The sequence below is a fragment of the Anas acuta genome, chromosome 1 (genome assembly GCF_963932015.1).
Source record: "Anas acuta chromosome 1, bAnaAcu1.1, whole genome shotgun sequence".
In the NCBI taxonomy this organism is placed as follows: domain Eukaryota; kingdom Metazoa; phylum Chordata; class Aves; order Anseriformes; family Anatidae; genus Anas; species Anas acuta.
This window is the reverse complement of record NC_088979.1, coordinates 195594768-195609385: the sequence shown is the minus strand read 5'-3', so window position 1 is coordinate 195609385 and position 14618 is coordinate 195594768. Positions and strand designations below refer to the sequence as shown.

Sequence of the window (14618 nt, the reverse complement as noted above, 5' to 3'; positions counted from 1 at the left end):
TGCCTTAAAAATATTATATTAGCAACCTGAATCTGAGGTTAGTTTACTGAATAGGTAGATTGAATTTATTTGATATGTTTATATAATCTGTATTTCATTAACCTTTTGAATAAAACTTATTTCAAACTGGAACTACTAGACTATTATAATGTTTCTTAGTTACACACTTGATGGCTGAGTGGCTTACAGATGAGCTTTCTCTCTATTTCACTTTTACTCTCCACACAGGGTTTTGTAATAATTTTTGTTGGTTTTTTAATTATTTTTTTTAAAGGTGATGACTGTCACTTGATAATTTCATCAGACAGCAGTATTTATTCGACTCTTCTGAGAAAGATAAGACAAAAGTAGCATTTAATGAAAATTTGAGTTGTAATTTTCAGCCTTCAAAGCCTTATACAAACAAAAATTAACAAAGTTGCCTATACTCTTCTTATGCTGATATTCTGTTAAATTTACTCTAGAAATCACATCTGCTCTGAAAACTATAACTGTGGATTCATTCCTAAACATACTTTTAGGAAGAATATATATAAACGTCTCAAAGCTACCAACAGAAGATAACACAGCATGACATATTTTACTACTGGAAAAAAAAAAAATGTTTAAAGAGAGAAAATACATTCCATGGCTAGATATCTATCTAATGTTTAGGTGATTTGGAGAAAAGATAGAGGAATCTTACCTCCTTATTCCCATAGAAATGAAACAAGTAAAATTTTACTGCATATTTTAATGACTTCTTTGGGCAGTGAGAACACAATGGCGATTTGTAGAAACCCAGTTAATTTTTACAAGTATATCAGTGAGCAACAGTAATTGCATTTACTCCCTAATGAATTCAATTCAGAACAAAAGTATAACAAAGTTAAAGTTGCTCTCTGAGGATTTGTTGTTTGCCTGCAGGGCTTATGCTGTTTTCTGTGATTTTTTTTTAAAGGATCATCTGTTTCAACTGGAATCGCACAAATTTGAGAGAGGACGAGGCAGGTGCCCTTTTGACCCCAGTTCTTCCTTCACCTCCATCTTAATTGGTAATGATCTTTATGTCACAACCTTCACAATCCTGTCAATCATTCATTCTGAGTCTCTTTCTTCAGCACACTGAAGGTGTTGTCAATCTTTCATTGTAAACTTCCACATGTCATACTTAATCCTCATACTTAATCCAGTGTTGCCCACACTAATATTACATCCTAGGCAGCATTAACTTCAGCAAGAGTGCCTCACTGAAGTAAGTAGATGCTATGTGACATGCACCATCTTGAAAAGGTAAATGATTGTTGCATAATTTTGAAAATAATAATTTCCTGTTTTACTTCAAAGCAAAGCAATATGCCTAGATTAATCTTTTACAATGGTGATGCAAATATGCAAACCTAACCATTTTTCTTCTTTTCAGATGTAATCTGAATAACAGACATCTTGTAAAAATGTGAATTTAACTGGTTTTTTTGTTTTGTTTTGTTTTTGTTTGTTTTTTGTATCTGAGGCACTTATTGTTTATATAAATTATAGTTTGCGGAGATTGACACAGATTTATTTCAGTGCTGTTTATAAAAAACACACACACAAAATGGATGAATACCTGTTTTGAGGGTTGATCTTATACTCAACAGTTATAAAGAAAGAATTCAGTGTAAGTCACACAGTGCCAGAAAGCTGTGGTTAGGTAGTGCTTCTCTGCACCTTGATGGTGAGTTTATCACTGCTGGGCTGGGATCTTTGAAGTTGTAGTAGAGCAAACCATATGTTTTTTCTTCTGTAATGTGTTCCAGAAAACATTTTGTGAGATCAAGTAAACACAGTCTTAGCATTACAGTACATTGGCTAAAAATAGGCTGGAACAGCAGGTAGAGGGTGAAATTTAGATATGGTTAGGGAGTAATACAGTGACTATGTGCTTTTAGGAAACATAAATAAGATGAAAACTGAGTATTCTAGAAGAATAGTCTGTGAAAGAAAGTACTAGAAAAGAGTAAAAATATTTTTTTCAGTGTGAAAAGAAAAGCGAAAAGAAAAGAAAAGAAAAGAAAAGAAAAGAAAAGAAAAGAAAAGAAAAGAAAAGAAAAGAAAAGAAAAGAAAAGAAAAGAAAAGAAAAGAAAAGAAAAGAAAAGAAAAGAAAAGATAGAAAAAAGGTAGAGAGCCCTTGATATTTCTATTCCATTTCAAATCTTAAAGTTGGATCTTTAATTTAAACAGTTAAAGTTTCTAGTTATTAACTACAGTGATATAGATAACCCTTGATTGTGACGAAGTATTTGCCATGAGTGACAGATATATTTTTATAAGCAAGGTTTATTTGTTCCTTTACATCAGCAAATCATAAGAAGAATATTTACCAATAATACCAAATTTCTCAAATTCCAGCAATTCATCAAAACCTTGTTCATTTCCATTATCAAACATTACAACTCAAAATCTTGAGTTAGTGGTTAAAGAAATCATGAAAGAATCAAGTGAAAAAAAAAAAAAAAAAGTATTTTGACTGACCTTTCACAATCCATTACATACAGATTGTTATGCTTTTCTTTCACTCTTATTTCTAAATTGTTTCTAAAATTTTTAACAGATTCCAGTCTTAGCTCAGTCTGGGAACAAAGGCTCATCCCATGGAATTTGCTGTAGGCCTGAAACTTCATGGTCTAATCTTGAAGTCCTCCTCAACCTTTATTCAGACAGAACTAAGTAAATAAATTAACCTGATCATGTTCCTACTGTGAGATCAATGTGAATTTTATTTGCTTAAATGGAAGCCAGATTGTCCCAGTGAGCATTTCAAGACAAATGATTAGGCGTTGTGCTTCTGGTCTGTTCATTACTTGGCCTGCATTATTGGAAGTCCTATGGATCCTCACAGCTTTAACTGAAAGAGGAATTCATTAAATAAGCTTTTCCTAATAATCATAAACTCACTAAGCTAACATGGAAAGATTAACACAGAAAAAAAAACAAACCTTTTTTTTTTTATCAGCTCACTGGTACAACTCCAAGAAATAGACAATTTCTCTCCCCATCATCAACAATAATATGACCTGAGAAAGCTATTTACTGGCTGTTTTTGAAGGCCTCCACTGGAAATTCTATTATTTCATAGAATCATAGAATATTTTAGATCATAGATCATAGAATATTTTTAAACCATAACCAAATTATTTATTATGTTTATAATTTTTATTTATAATTCTATTTATAATTCTATTGAAACTGAACACTTCTAACACTTAAGAAAAACATCCTAAAGTTTCTTTTTGTTTTGTTTTGTTTTTTAATTTCCATATTTTTCACTATATTCTACTAACCAGAGACATACAGATTATAGAATAAGCAGAATTAACGCTGCTACTTAGAGGACAAGATGTGTTTATCTCTGTAGGTATCCATTTAAAAAGGGTGGAAGAGACATTAACCAAATATGGTTAATGTTAAAGAATCTTTAATTGACATTTGAAAATGAGACTGAGACCTCTATCCCAAACTAATTCTAAAAGGAAGGGATGTCCCTTCATTCAGCCTTGATATCATGGTGGCCATGACCCCATGGCAGGAGATATCAGCCTCTGCATTGCAAACTCTTCACAACTGGTTATCCAGTTTTCCCTCCAACACTTGCAGGCTGCATTCCTCTTCACATCCTCCAATTTTATTAGAAAGTGAAAACTGCTGCTGGTATGAGGTCATTGTTCTCTTGGAGACTACCCCTAGGCTGCACCCATTTAGGCTCAGACAATGTGCATATCTTTGAAAAGGATTCAGGCAAACCTGTTACCAAAGGCTTTCACATCCCAGCTTCCTTTTCTTCCTAACAAAACAATCCAAAGTCTGCTTCTGCTTCTGTAAGAACCATATCTAACTCACATTAACATCAGTCTACACCAGTGTGGCTATTGGTTAGCAGTGAGGATTAGACTAACAAAGAAACTTTATCTACTTCTGATAAAAGTTTGAAAGCTCTTCATCTTGCAAGATCATTTGCACCATTGCTAATTAGAACCAGATTTAGATAGATAAATTTAGGAAGAAACATAATCTATTGTGTGGTGTCTCTTTGCATATTTTGACACTTCAATTAAAACCTCACTTCAAGAACCAATAATCCGTGACTTGGCTTTAGAACTATGCATCCATGCTGTTATATGTTTTATTACAGGTTATCTGACTCAGTGGTAAAGTAGCTTGTGATGAATTCCTCAATTTATGAACAATTAACTTTTAGCAATTTATTGTCACTATCAGGAAACAGAATGGATGTTGGATGGCAAGCAGGCTGAATATTTCATGTTTATGATAAGTTCATGTTTAGATAAACTGCATTTTAAACTTTTGGACTTTTATTTCTAATGAACTCTCCCATCTGCTTTCAATAATCAAAACTATGTTTGATATCTGTTTGTGCACACTGATTAATTTAGACCACACTCACTCTTGAAAGCTGAGAAATTAATTTATGCCTATATTTTGTTACCTGCAATATTTCACAAGCATATGGTGATAAACTTAAACTACATTTGAAAAAGTTTTTCCACCCAAAGAATCCATTCTGATAATGATTTCTGTTCTTACAATTTTAGAACAGTTTCATGTATTTGTGTATTTTTTTTTTTATTCTAGACAATTAACTAAAAATAATAGTTTCTCTCAGAACAAAAGACAATAATTGAATGACAGAAAAGCACATACAGTGAGAAAGTTTACTGGCTAAACAAATGCTAATTTCTTTTGAATTTGTGGTTTCCTACTGGGAAAAGTATAGCTTTCTACAAATCTGAGCTGATATTTTATTTATAGTTGATATAGAAAAAAAAATGACAAAAAAAATAGTTGACAAGAAAAAAAAAAGTATGGCTGACAGAAAAAGAAATGCATGAAAGATGTTGCTTATATTCTATACCTTTATTCGTAACAGAGTTCGTCCACTTTGTACAAAGTCATGTAATGGGATTTCACATAAAAATACTGCAGATTATTAGCTTATATCTATCAGTTTGAAGCAGGTACACAAAGCTATACTAATAGCTATACTAAAGCTATACTAATAACCAAAGAAGGAAATCAAATTCCAAGATGGAAGCAGCCTATTTATAAAAATTCCTTGTATGTTAAGTTTTTGGAATGAAACCACATGCATCTTATGTAAAATATACCAAATAATTTAAAATAATTGGAAATTTTTACACTGATAGTTCCAAAACAGCATATATTTGTAGCAGATTTCAGTCAAAAATCCGACTTTACTTTGTGGTCTTTACTATGTAAAGGTAGAGATTTTGTCAAGAAATATGGTTGTTCTGTTAGTAAGTCTCTGTATGAGATGGAGAAGGTCATATGACAATATGTATCATTAAAGAGCATGATAAAACCCCTTAAGGGAATGAAATAAAAAAAAAAAACAAAAACACATTAACAATGAAAAAATACCTTTTCTGTTTGTGTGCCTTAGTCTGCTGAAACTAATAGCAATGAAAAGGACAAATAAAAAAATGTCTGATAGTTTGGGTACTTCTATGAAACAGAGACCCCAATAAGGACTGAAACTGGTATGCTGTACATCAGTTACATTAAAAACAGTAAATATGGGCTCATTATTAATAACAGGAGCTTCTTTAAACTATGACATGAATGAATGTTAAAGTGGGAATAAAACAAACAAAAAACTAACTTAATTGTTCACCTCAAAGCACATTTCTAGCACATTTAACTTGTGTGCAGTTTACAGACACCAGAACAAGATCACAGAATCACAGAACTGTAGAGGTTGGAAGGGACCTCGAAAGATCATCAGGTCCAACCCCCTGCCAAAGCAGGTTCCTCAGAGCAGGCTGCCCAGGTAGGCGTCCAGACAGGTCTTGAATATCTCCAGAGAAGGAGACTCCACAACCTCCCTAGGCAGCCTGTTCCAGTGCTCTGTCACCCTCTCTGTGAAGTTCTTTAGCATGTCAGTGCAGAACTTCGTGGGCTCTAGCTTGCAGCCATTGCCCCTTGTCCTATCCCCACAAACCACGGAGAAGAGATTGGCTACATCCTTCTGTCCCCCACCCCTCAGATATTTATATACATTGAGGAGATCCCCTCTCAGTCTTCTCTTCTCCAGGCTGAACAGACCCAGGTCTCAGCCATTCTTCATAGGGAAGATGCTCCAGGCCCCTTATCATCTTTGTGGCCCTCCGCTGGACTCTTTCCAGGAGATCCCTGTCTTTCTTGCACCAGGGAGCCCAGAACTGGACACAGTACTCCAGGTGAGGTCTGACCAGGGCAGAGTAGAGGGGGAGGGTCAACTCCCTTGACCTGCTGGCCATGCTCCTTTTAATGCATGCCAGGATCCCATTAGCCCTCTTGGCCACAAGGGCACAGTGCTGGCTCATGGTCAACCTGTCGTCCACCAGGACCCCCATGTCCTTCTCTGCAGAACTTCTCTCTAGCAAGTAGTCCCCCAGCCTGTACTGATACTTCAGGTTGTTCCTTCCCAGGTGCAGGACTCTACACTTGCTCTTATTAAAGCTCATTTGGTTTCTTCCTGCCCATCTCTGCAGCCGGTCCAGGTCTTGCTGAATGGCAGCACAGCCTTCTGGCATATCATACACTCCTCCCAGCTTTGTGTCATCGGCGTACTTAGTGTCTACTGAGGGCAGACACTATTCCCTCACTAAGGTCATCGATGAAGATGTTGAACAAGACCGGGCCCAGCACTGTCCCTTGGGGAACACCGCTAATCACAGGCCTCCAGCTAGACTGCACTCCTCCGATCACCACCCTCTGAGCTCAGCCAGTCAGCCAGTTCTCAACACACCTTGCCGTCCACTCATCTATCCCACACTTTCTCAGCTTTGCTAGTAGGATGTCATGGGAGACAGTATCGAAAGCCTTTCTAAAGTCAAGGTAGATGACAAGGTAGATCCACCGCTCTCCCCCCATCTACCCAGCTGGTGATGCTATCATAGAAGGCAACGAGATTGGTCAAGCATGACTCCCCCTTGGTGAATCCATGCTGACTACTCCTCAAAACCTTATTCTCTTCCAATTGCTTGGAGATGGCATCCAGAACAAGTTGCTCCAATACCTTTTCAGGGACAGAGGTGAGACTGACTGGCCTGTAGTTTCCAGGATCCTCCTTCCTGCCCTTCTTGAAGACAGGAAGATCAGACTCATGGGTTTATACATGCCTTAACTTTGTATATTATGAAAGGCATTTTGAGTAGATTAGAAACAAGTAAGTAGACCTAAACCTGGTGAAAAGAAACATTTGTCTTAATACTTTACATATGCTTGACACAACTTAAGATCTTTATAATCTTTTTTTTTTTTTTTTTTATGATTTCACATATACCCTAAACTCATTCATTCTAAAGATTATATATGGTTATGGTGTAAAACTGCCACTCCACATCCAGATAATTAATTAATCAACTAAAATAGGGAAATAAGTAATATTAAGTAAATGGTGTGTAGTTCAGAGACTGTTATATATACGTTGAAATTTTATCAATATTTTATGAGATCTTAAGAATCTGTTTTACTTTAAAGAAGTAAACTTACATGTACTTACTATCCTTTACTTCTAGGAATTCTTGATTTTAGAGGAAAAAAGTTTGGAATTGATTGAATTATGCCCTATACTTTACTCCAAGGATAGACAGATAGACAATAGGGAAAAAAAAAAAAAAAAAAAAAAAAAAAAAAAAAAAAAAAAAAAAAAAAAAAAAAAGTAGATCCTCTTAATGTCAAAAGTGTAAAAGATCTCAGAATTACATTGAATGTTCTTGAATTGAGATTTCTGATCTTCACACTCCTCAGTATCTCATCACCCTCGTTAGGTCTTCAACTGTCTGTTTGACAAATGACTCCTGTCATTTGTCTTCTGTTTAGATTAGTAACACTTGACTGTAAAAAATCAGATTTAATTTCTGTATCTGTAAAATTGCTTTAATGAAACAATATCCATCCAAGACTGTGACTTCAATTTCTCTCTCCCAGGATCTCACAGGTAAAATTAGTGATAATTTTTTGGGTGTATGGTGGGATACCGTATCAGTAGGTTAGTTATGCATACAGAATTTAGACCTATGTCAGACAAAATGAACAGGCTTCCCATCTGAATTTATGAATGTTTGTATGTATCCTGAGCACTAGCAAAATGTGAAGAATCATCTTTCCCACACTGAGTCTTTTTCCATGTTTCAATACCACGTTAAAGGGATAAAGGGATATTTTTTTTATTACACATCACAGAAAGTTGCCAAAAAAAAGAACAAACACACACACCAAATAAAAATACAATAAAAAATTATCCAATGGAATTCTTAAAGGGGGATTTCTGACTAATGTAACTCATTAATTTATGTTGTAAAGATTGATTAGGACATTATTCAGACACTGGCAAGTTCCGTTGTATAAACTGAACTGTGTTGTTAAAAAAAGTTCTCTATTAGTTCTGGTTAACTTCTGATACTATAACTTGTATTTAATTTCACTTGCTAATATTTTACACTAAATCACCAACATGTATTTTACAAGGCAATATTAATTCTTCATAAAGTGAAGCCTAAGGGAAAACTATGCTCAGCTCTGAATCAGCAGAGGTCTCTGAACAAGCCCCACCTGCCAAATTACTCGATGTTGTTCAGAATCATTATTTAGAGTTACTGTACCATTACATTCATATATATCTCTTGAAAGAAACTAAATTCACACACTGAGGGAAACCAACAAGATTTTTTTTTTTTATAAATTCCAGCAAATATTATTTGAATTGATTTGTCATGATTATTACTTTTTTAGGAGGTAGGGAACCGTGCCACTGAAAACTCCACTCAGATTAGCCTAGAACTGGAAATAATTTATTTCCCTCTTCTTGTGCAGTTTAATTCCTGCTGCATTATTTTCTAACATAAGGGTGCCACCTAGTGACCATCAGTGTCTGCTTTTAAAATTAGGCCTAAGAAATTTCTAATCTAATTTCAAATAGATATGAAGTATATTACTCTTAATGCTTAGTGGTTAGTTAAGACAGAATTGCACCACCCATGCATAGAGAATTTGTAGAATTATTGCTAGTATTATTGTATAATTATTTCTAGTACAGTAAAATATAACCAGTGTCGTGATTATAGGTCAGATAGTAATAGGCCAGATTTCTGAACTAGAGATATATCTCCTCTAGTTGTATCCAACTATATGTAAATTTTCAAAAGTTATTGATAATCAGTATATCATTTATAATACTTCATTCCACTTGCTTAATTCATGAGCACCACCTAAACATTTTTGAAAATGGGCCCCATTTCTGCTCCCGTAATTTTGTCAGCAAATATTAACCATCAGATATGCAGGATGGAAGACATCTCAGGTCCTGTCCCTACTCTGGTGAATATTTTAATGATATGAAGACAAGTTGATGATGGACAAGGGCAAAATAGGTTCCTTTTCCTCTGTCTTCAGAACACCTAAACTCGTCAGCCAGCAAGATACACCCAAGATGTATTTATCCCAGGTAAACTGGAACAGCTCTAGCAGTCTGACTGGGGAAAAGAAAAAACAAAACAAACAAACAAATAAACAAAACATTAAAATAAAATAAAATAAAATAAAATAAAATAAAATAAAATAAAATAAAATAAAATAAAATAAAATAAAATAAAATAAAATAAAATAAAATAAAATAAAATAAAATAAAAAACTCAGTCTAATAAAACTTGTGTTTGTTTATAGAAATTACTTCTAAATTGACAGGTACTACTTCTTATCTCCCCAGCTCAGGAGAAAATTGCATCCAGCCCTCGGTGTTTTCAGTACGTTCTTCACTAATGAATCTTGTTTTCAGCCGTGTTTTGCACAGAGACAAATGTGACAACCGTCCTCTGAAAACACTTCCCTTTTTGAGGCTCATTCTGTAGATTCAAGCATGGTGGCACCTTAAGCTGTATCCATGCTCTGTAGCCTAAATCAGTGGGTTGATGCAGCTATCATCATTCTTTTCCTTAACACTGCATCCTTTGGAACCTGTTGCTGCATTTTCATTCAATTCAATTCAATTCAAATTTCATTCACTTTCCTATTTGTTACCCACTCATCCTTCTCTTCCTCTGTCCCCACAATTGTTATTGCTTTCTTGCTAGCCATTTCTCATCCCTAAAATACTCATAAACCATAAATCCAGTTCTAGGGGCCAAGCAGTTAGCTGCTCCTCGTTAACAAGACTGGTGAACATTCAGAAACAAATCACTGATCTGAATCTTTGCAGTGGTGACAATTTAGGTGTTGACAAAGGGTAGGTATGTCTTGGGCTAGACACTGTATGAGAGTGAGATCTTTGAACTTTGGTACCTGATGTGGCAAAATGTTGTTGTGGTAAATGTGGTTACATGTTATTTTAATAACTTCACATTTTGTGTGTGAATATATCCCAAAGTCATTGTCAGTCTTGAAAATGAAGTTGAGCCCATGAATGAAATTGGAAATTCTTGACCTCATTATGTTCCAACTGTTAAGTGCCACAATGCTGATACAATATCTATAAACCCTTTGAACTGCATGTAATTTACTGACTAACTTTCCTGAATTTGAGCCAATCCAAATGACATGTTTATAATGCAATTCCCATTATTTGCAATGAAATTAGTAAGTAGAGATTTATCATATTTGTTTGTTTGTTTGTTTAATGTATGGTCTGCAGGTGGTGAACTTTTTACTGGTCTCTACAGTGACTACTGGGGAAGAGATGCGGCTGTCTTTCGCACCATGAATCGTATGGCACATCTCCGAACTGAACCTGATAGTGAGCGCCTGTTAAAAGGTACAGCAAGTAGAAGAAAGAATGTAGAAGCATCAGTGTTTTGGATGACTAGAGAATTTCTGTTTAACCAGAAATTAAAATGACATTGTTCATGAATATGCATATCCAATTACAGATGATTTTTTTTTTTTCATGATTTTTTTCATTAACTTCCCACCAGGTTTAAAAAATTGAAATCTTTACTCTGATTGCATATTGGTTTTAATAAGTGGGGCTTTGAAATCCTTACTTTTTCACTTTTAAAAATGTTTTCAATATATACTTTGGTTATTCACGACATCAATTATAATTAAAATAATATTTTAAAATTCTTTAATTAATGGGAGATTTTAATTAGAACATAGTGTTCTTTTTTTTTTTTTTTTTTTTTTTCTAGATGAGATCATTTAATCTTTATGTTGCAGTCAAATAACTGAGTGGTTGCCAAGTTCTGTGCTAAAGAGGCTTATTGTTATACAATAACATAAAATAATAAAAATACAATAACCATGCAGTCCAATAGAATAAAAAATAAAGCAGATTATTTTAAATAAAAACATAAAAATATTGCAAAAGAAAAATAGTGAGAAAATTTCTGTGCTGGTAAGTTTAGGAAATGTTTCATGGTCTTCAGTGTGGAATATAACTGAATTTCAAAGCACAGAAGTTTCTGTGTACTGGAAAGCCAGAATCTTGATTTTTCTTACTCCAAAAGTATTGCAATATTTCATCATAATAGTGACATAATTACAGCTAATGTTTGGCAAGAAGAGTTTCCTTTTATGGTAATTCATATGGTGAGCATTATCTTCTCAGTGAACATAGCTAGAAAGGGCAAACAAAATTTTTTCCTTTCAAATTTCAAGGCAGTTTGCTCTTGAATCAGAAGAGAGAAAAAAAAAAAAAAAAAGTTCTGCTACATGTTTTTTTGTTTGTTTGTTTTTGTTTTTCCTTCATTAATTTGGCATCAGACTTGAATTTAATTAATTTTAAAAAAATGTGCTTAGAATGTGTTTAGATATCCACTATAAGACCAATAGTTAGGCCAGTGATGAATAGAGTGTTTAAATATATGGGTATCAACAATTACATAGATGCTTTCAATATGCAAGCAAAGTTGCTTTTCTCTCTGGTAGATGTCATTATTTGTAATATACAATTATAAGTATTATGGCCTTAAAAACAGTTTTTAATTTACTCTGTATTCAAAATTTAATTTTTCGATGTCCTTAAATTGAATGTCCTTTCAATGTCCTTGAAGAACACATTGGAAAATTTACAAGCAAAAATTCTCCAACAATGTCTTCAAACACAGTAACTGTTTTCATACAGAACAGAAATTTAGAAAATATTTACACTACCAGCTGCTTCTTAAGAAATTGTACTAATTGTACAAACGACATTCTCATTTTAAAAGCTTGTAAAAATTTGCTGCAATTCTGTGAGATGAAATCATTCACAGCTCAACTTGGTGTGGGGTTAAAAAGTATATAGAATAGACTGAAGTTTGTACTTACATGTAGGTTTCCACTCTGTAATGAAATGTCAAAGTAGGAAAATTTTAGAAGGTTTTTATTTCATGACGAATATACACAATGTGTCTTCTATCTATGAAGATATGTGTCCTAATATGCCTATTAGCTGCACTACCAGAGATTTTTCTTTAACTAAAAGGTTATGTTTCCAAAGTTAGCATTCCTATGCCTGATTTGTATGGGGCAAGAGATTGTTATGTGAATATTAGTGCCAGGTTTCAGCCTAATACAAATTAAAATACATAAACCCTGGAGAACAGAACTGGAAAGAGATCCTGCACATATACAAAAGGAATATTGATTTGTGAATTACAGCTATAAAAATAGTTTGACATTAATGTATTCCACATGTTCTAAAGATACCCACCTACAAAAAAAAATCATTTTTTTTCCATCACAATGTTCCCCTCAGGTAGTTTTCTGACTGACAGATCCCTGACTCTTTCAGTTCATTTTTTTTTTCTTTTCCCACTTGTTGATTCTAAGAATTGCAAAAATAAAATAATGTTTTAATAAGCTTGACCTCAATTCATTTTTGTTTTCCTTTGTAGAACCAAAGTTTGTTGGCTCATACATGATTCCTGACAATGAAGACCACAATGATAACAAAGTATATTTCTTCTTTACTGAAAAAGCATTAGAGGCTGAGACAAGCAGTCATGCCATTTATACCAGAGTGGGACGTGTGTGTGCGGTAAGATCCTTTTTCTAACACCCCAATTAAGTGGACATTTTGGTTGTTCTTCCCCAGGCAAATATAGCATCTGTTAATGTACATGAGATTAAATTATAGATCTGAATGAAAACCCTGCTTCTAAACAGCCTCAAACATTAAAAAATTCAAAAGTGTCCCAAAATCTGGGCTTAAGGTGAATTCTGCTGAGAAAGAAGGACAAAGTTCAGAAACCTTATTATTCTGCTTGTCCTATTGCTTGTTTCTTGAAAGAGACTGACTCCGATCTCACCAAAACCTCCTTTTAGGTAACTGTAGAGAGCACTGATATCTCTCCTATTCTCTAAATAAATCCATTTTCCTCAGCCACTCCTCATAAGATTTGTTCTGTTGACCCTTCACCAGCTTCATTGCCCTTCCTTGGACATGCTCCAGAACCTCAATGTCCTTCTTGTAGTGAGGGGCCCAAAACTGAACACAGTACTTGACATGCAGTCTCACCAGACTTGAGTACAGAGGGACTATCACTGTATCCCCAATCTTGCTGACTATGCTGTTTCTTGTACATTTCTTTATGTGGGTTCATGATGCTGTTGGCCTTCTTGGCCATCTGAGCACACTGCTGGCTCATATTCAGCCAACTATTGACCAATACCCCCAGGTCTCTTTCCACCATGCAGCTTTCCACCACTCTTCCCCCAGAGTGTAGCATTGCATAGGGTTGTTGTGCCCCAAGTGCAGGAACCCAGCATTTGAGCTTGTTGAGTTTCATAAATTGGCTTGGGCCCATAGATCCAGCCTATCCAGATCCCTCTATCTATCCTTCCTACCCTCAAGCAGAACTACAGAACAACCACACAACTTGGTGTTGTCTGCAAACTTTTACTAAGGGTGCACTCAATCTCCTTTTCCATTTTTTATATATAGACATTAAAAAGAACTGGCCCCAGTACCGAGCCCTGTGAGACACTACCACTAGTGACTAGCTGCCAACTGGATCTAACACTATTCACCACAACTCTTTGGGCCCAGCCACCCAGCCAGTTTTTTACCCAGCAAAGTATATGCCCACCCAAACCATGAGTAGCCAGTTTCTCCAAAGAATGCAGTGGGAAATAGTGACAAAAGCTTTTTTAATGTCTAGATAAACAACATCCACAGCCTTTCCCTCATTCACTAGGTGTGTTACCTTGTCATAGGAGATCAGGTTCATCAAGGAGGACTTGCCTTTGATAAACCCATGCTGACTGGGCCTGCTCACCTGGTTGTGCCATATGTGCTGCATGACAACACTCAAGATTATCTGCTCCATAACCTCCCCTGGCACCAAGGTCAGGCTTGTAGTTCACCAGGTCTTCCTTACAGCCCTTCCTGTAGACAGGAGTTATATTTGCTAGCCTCTAGTCAACTGAGACCTCCCTGGATAGCTAGAACTACTGATAAATATCAGGAGTGACTTGGTAAGCACTTCTGCCAGCTACTTTAGTACCCTTTGGTGGATCTTATTTGGCCTCATAGGCTTGTGTGCACCTAACTAGCAGGTGGCTAACCATTTCCTCCTGGATTATGGGTCCTTCCTTCTGCTTCCCATCCCTGTCTACCAGACCAGAGGACTGGGTACCCAGAGAACAACTGGTCTTA

At 35.2% G+C, this 14618-nt stretch overlaps 1 protein-coding gene across 2 annotated transcripts in view; it reads left to right on the top strand.

The window, feature by feature from the left end:
- The window catches only part of SEMA3E (semaphorin 3E), a 150014-nt gene that overhangs the window by 107815 nt on the left and 27581 nt on the right, over positions 1 to 14618 (top strand). For both annotated transcript variants that reach the window (XM_068669957.1, XM_068669959.1), the window contains 3 exons: positions 941 to 1034; positions 10671 to 10790; positions 12856 to 12998. In XM_068669957.1, coding sequence (XP_068526058.1) covers positions 941 to 1034; positions 10671 to 10790; positions 12856 to 12998 — 357 coding nt within the window. The remainder of the gene's footprint in view (positions 1 to 940; positions 1035 to 10670; positions 10791 to 12855; positions 12999 to 14618) is intronic.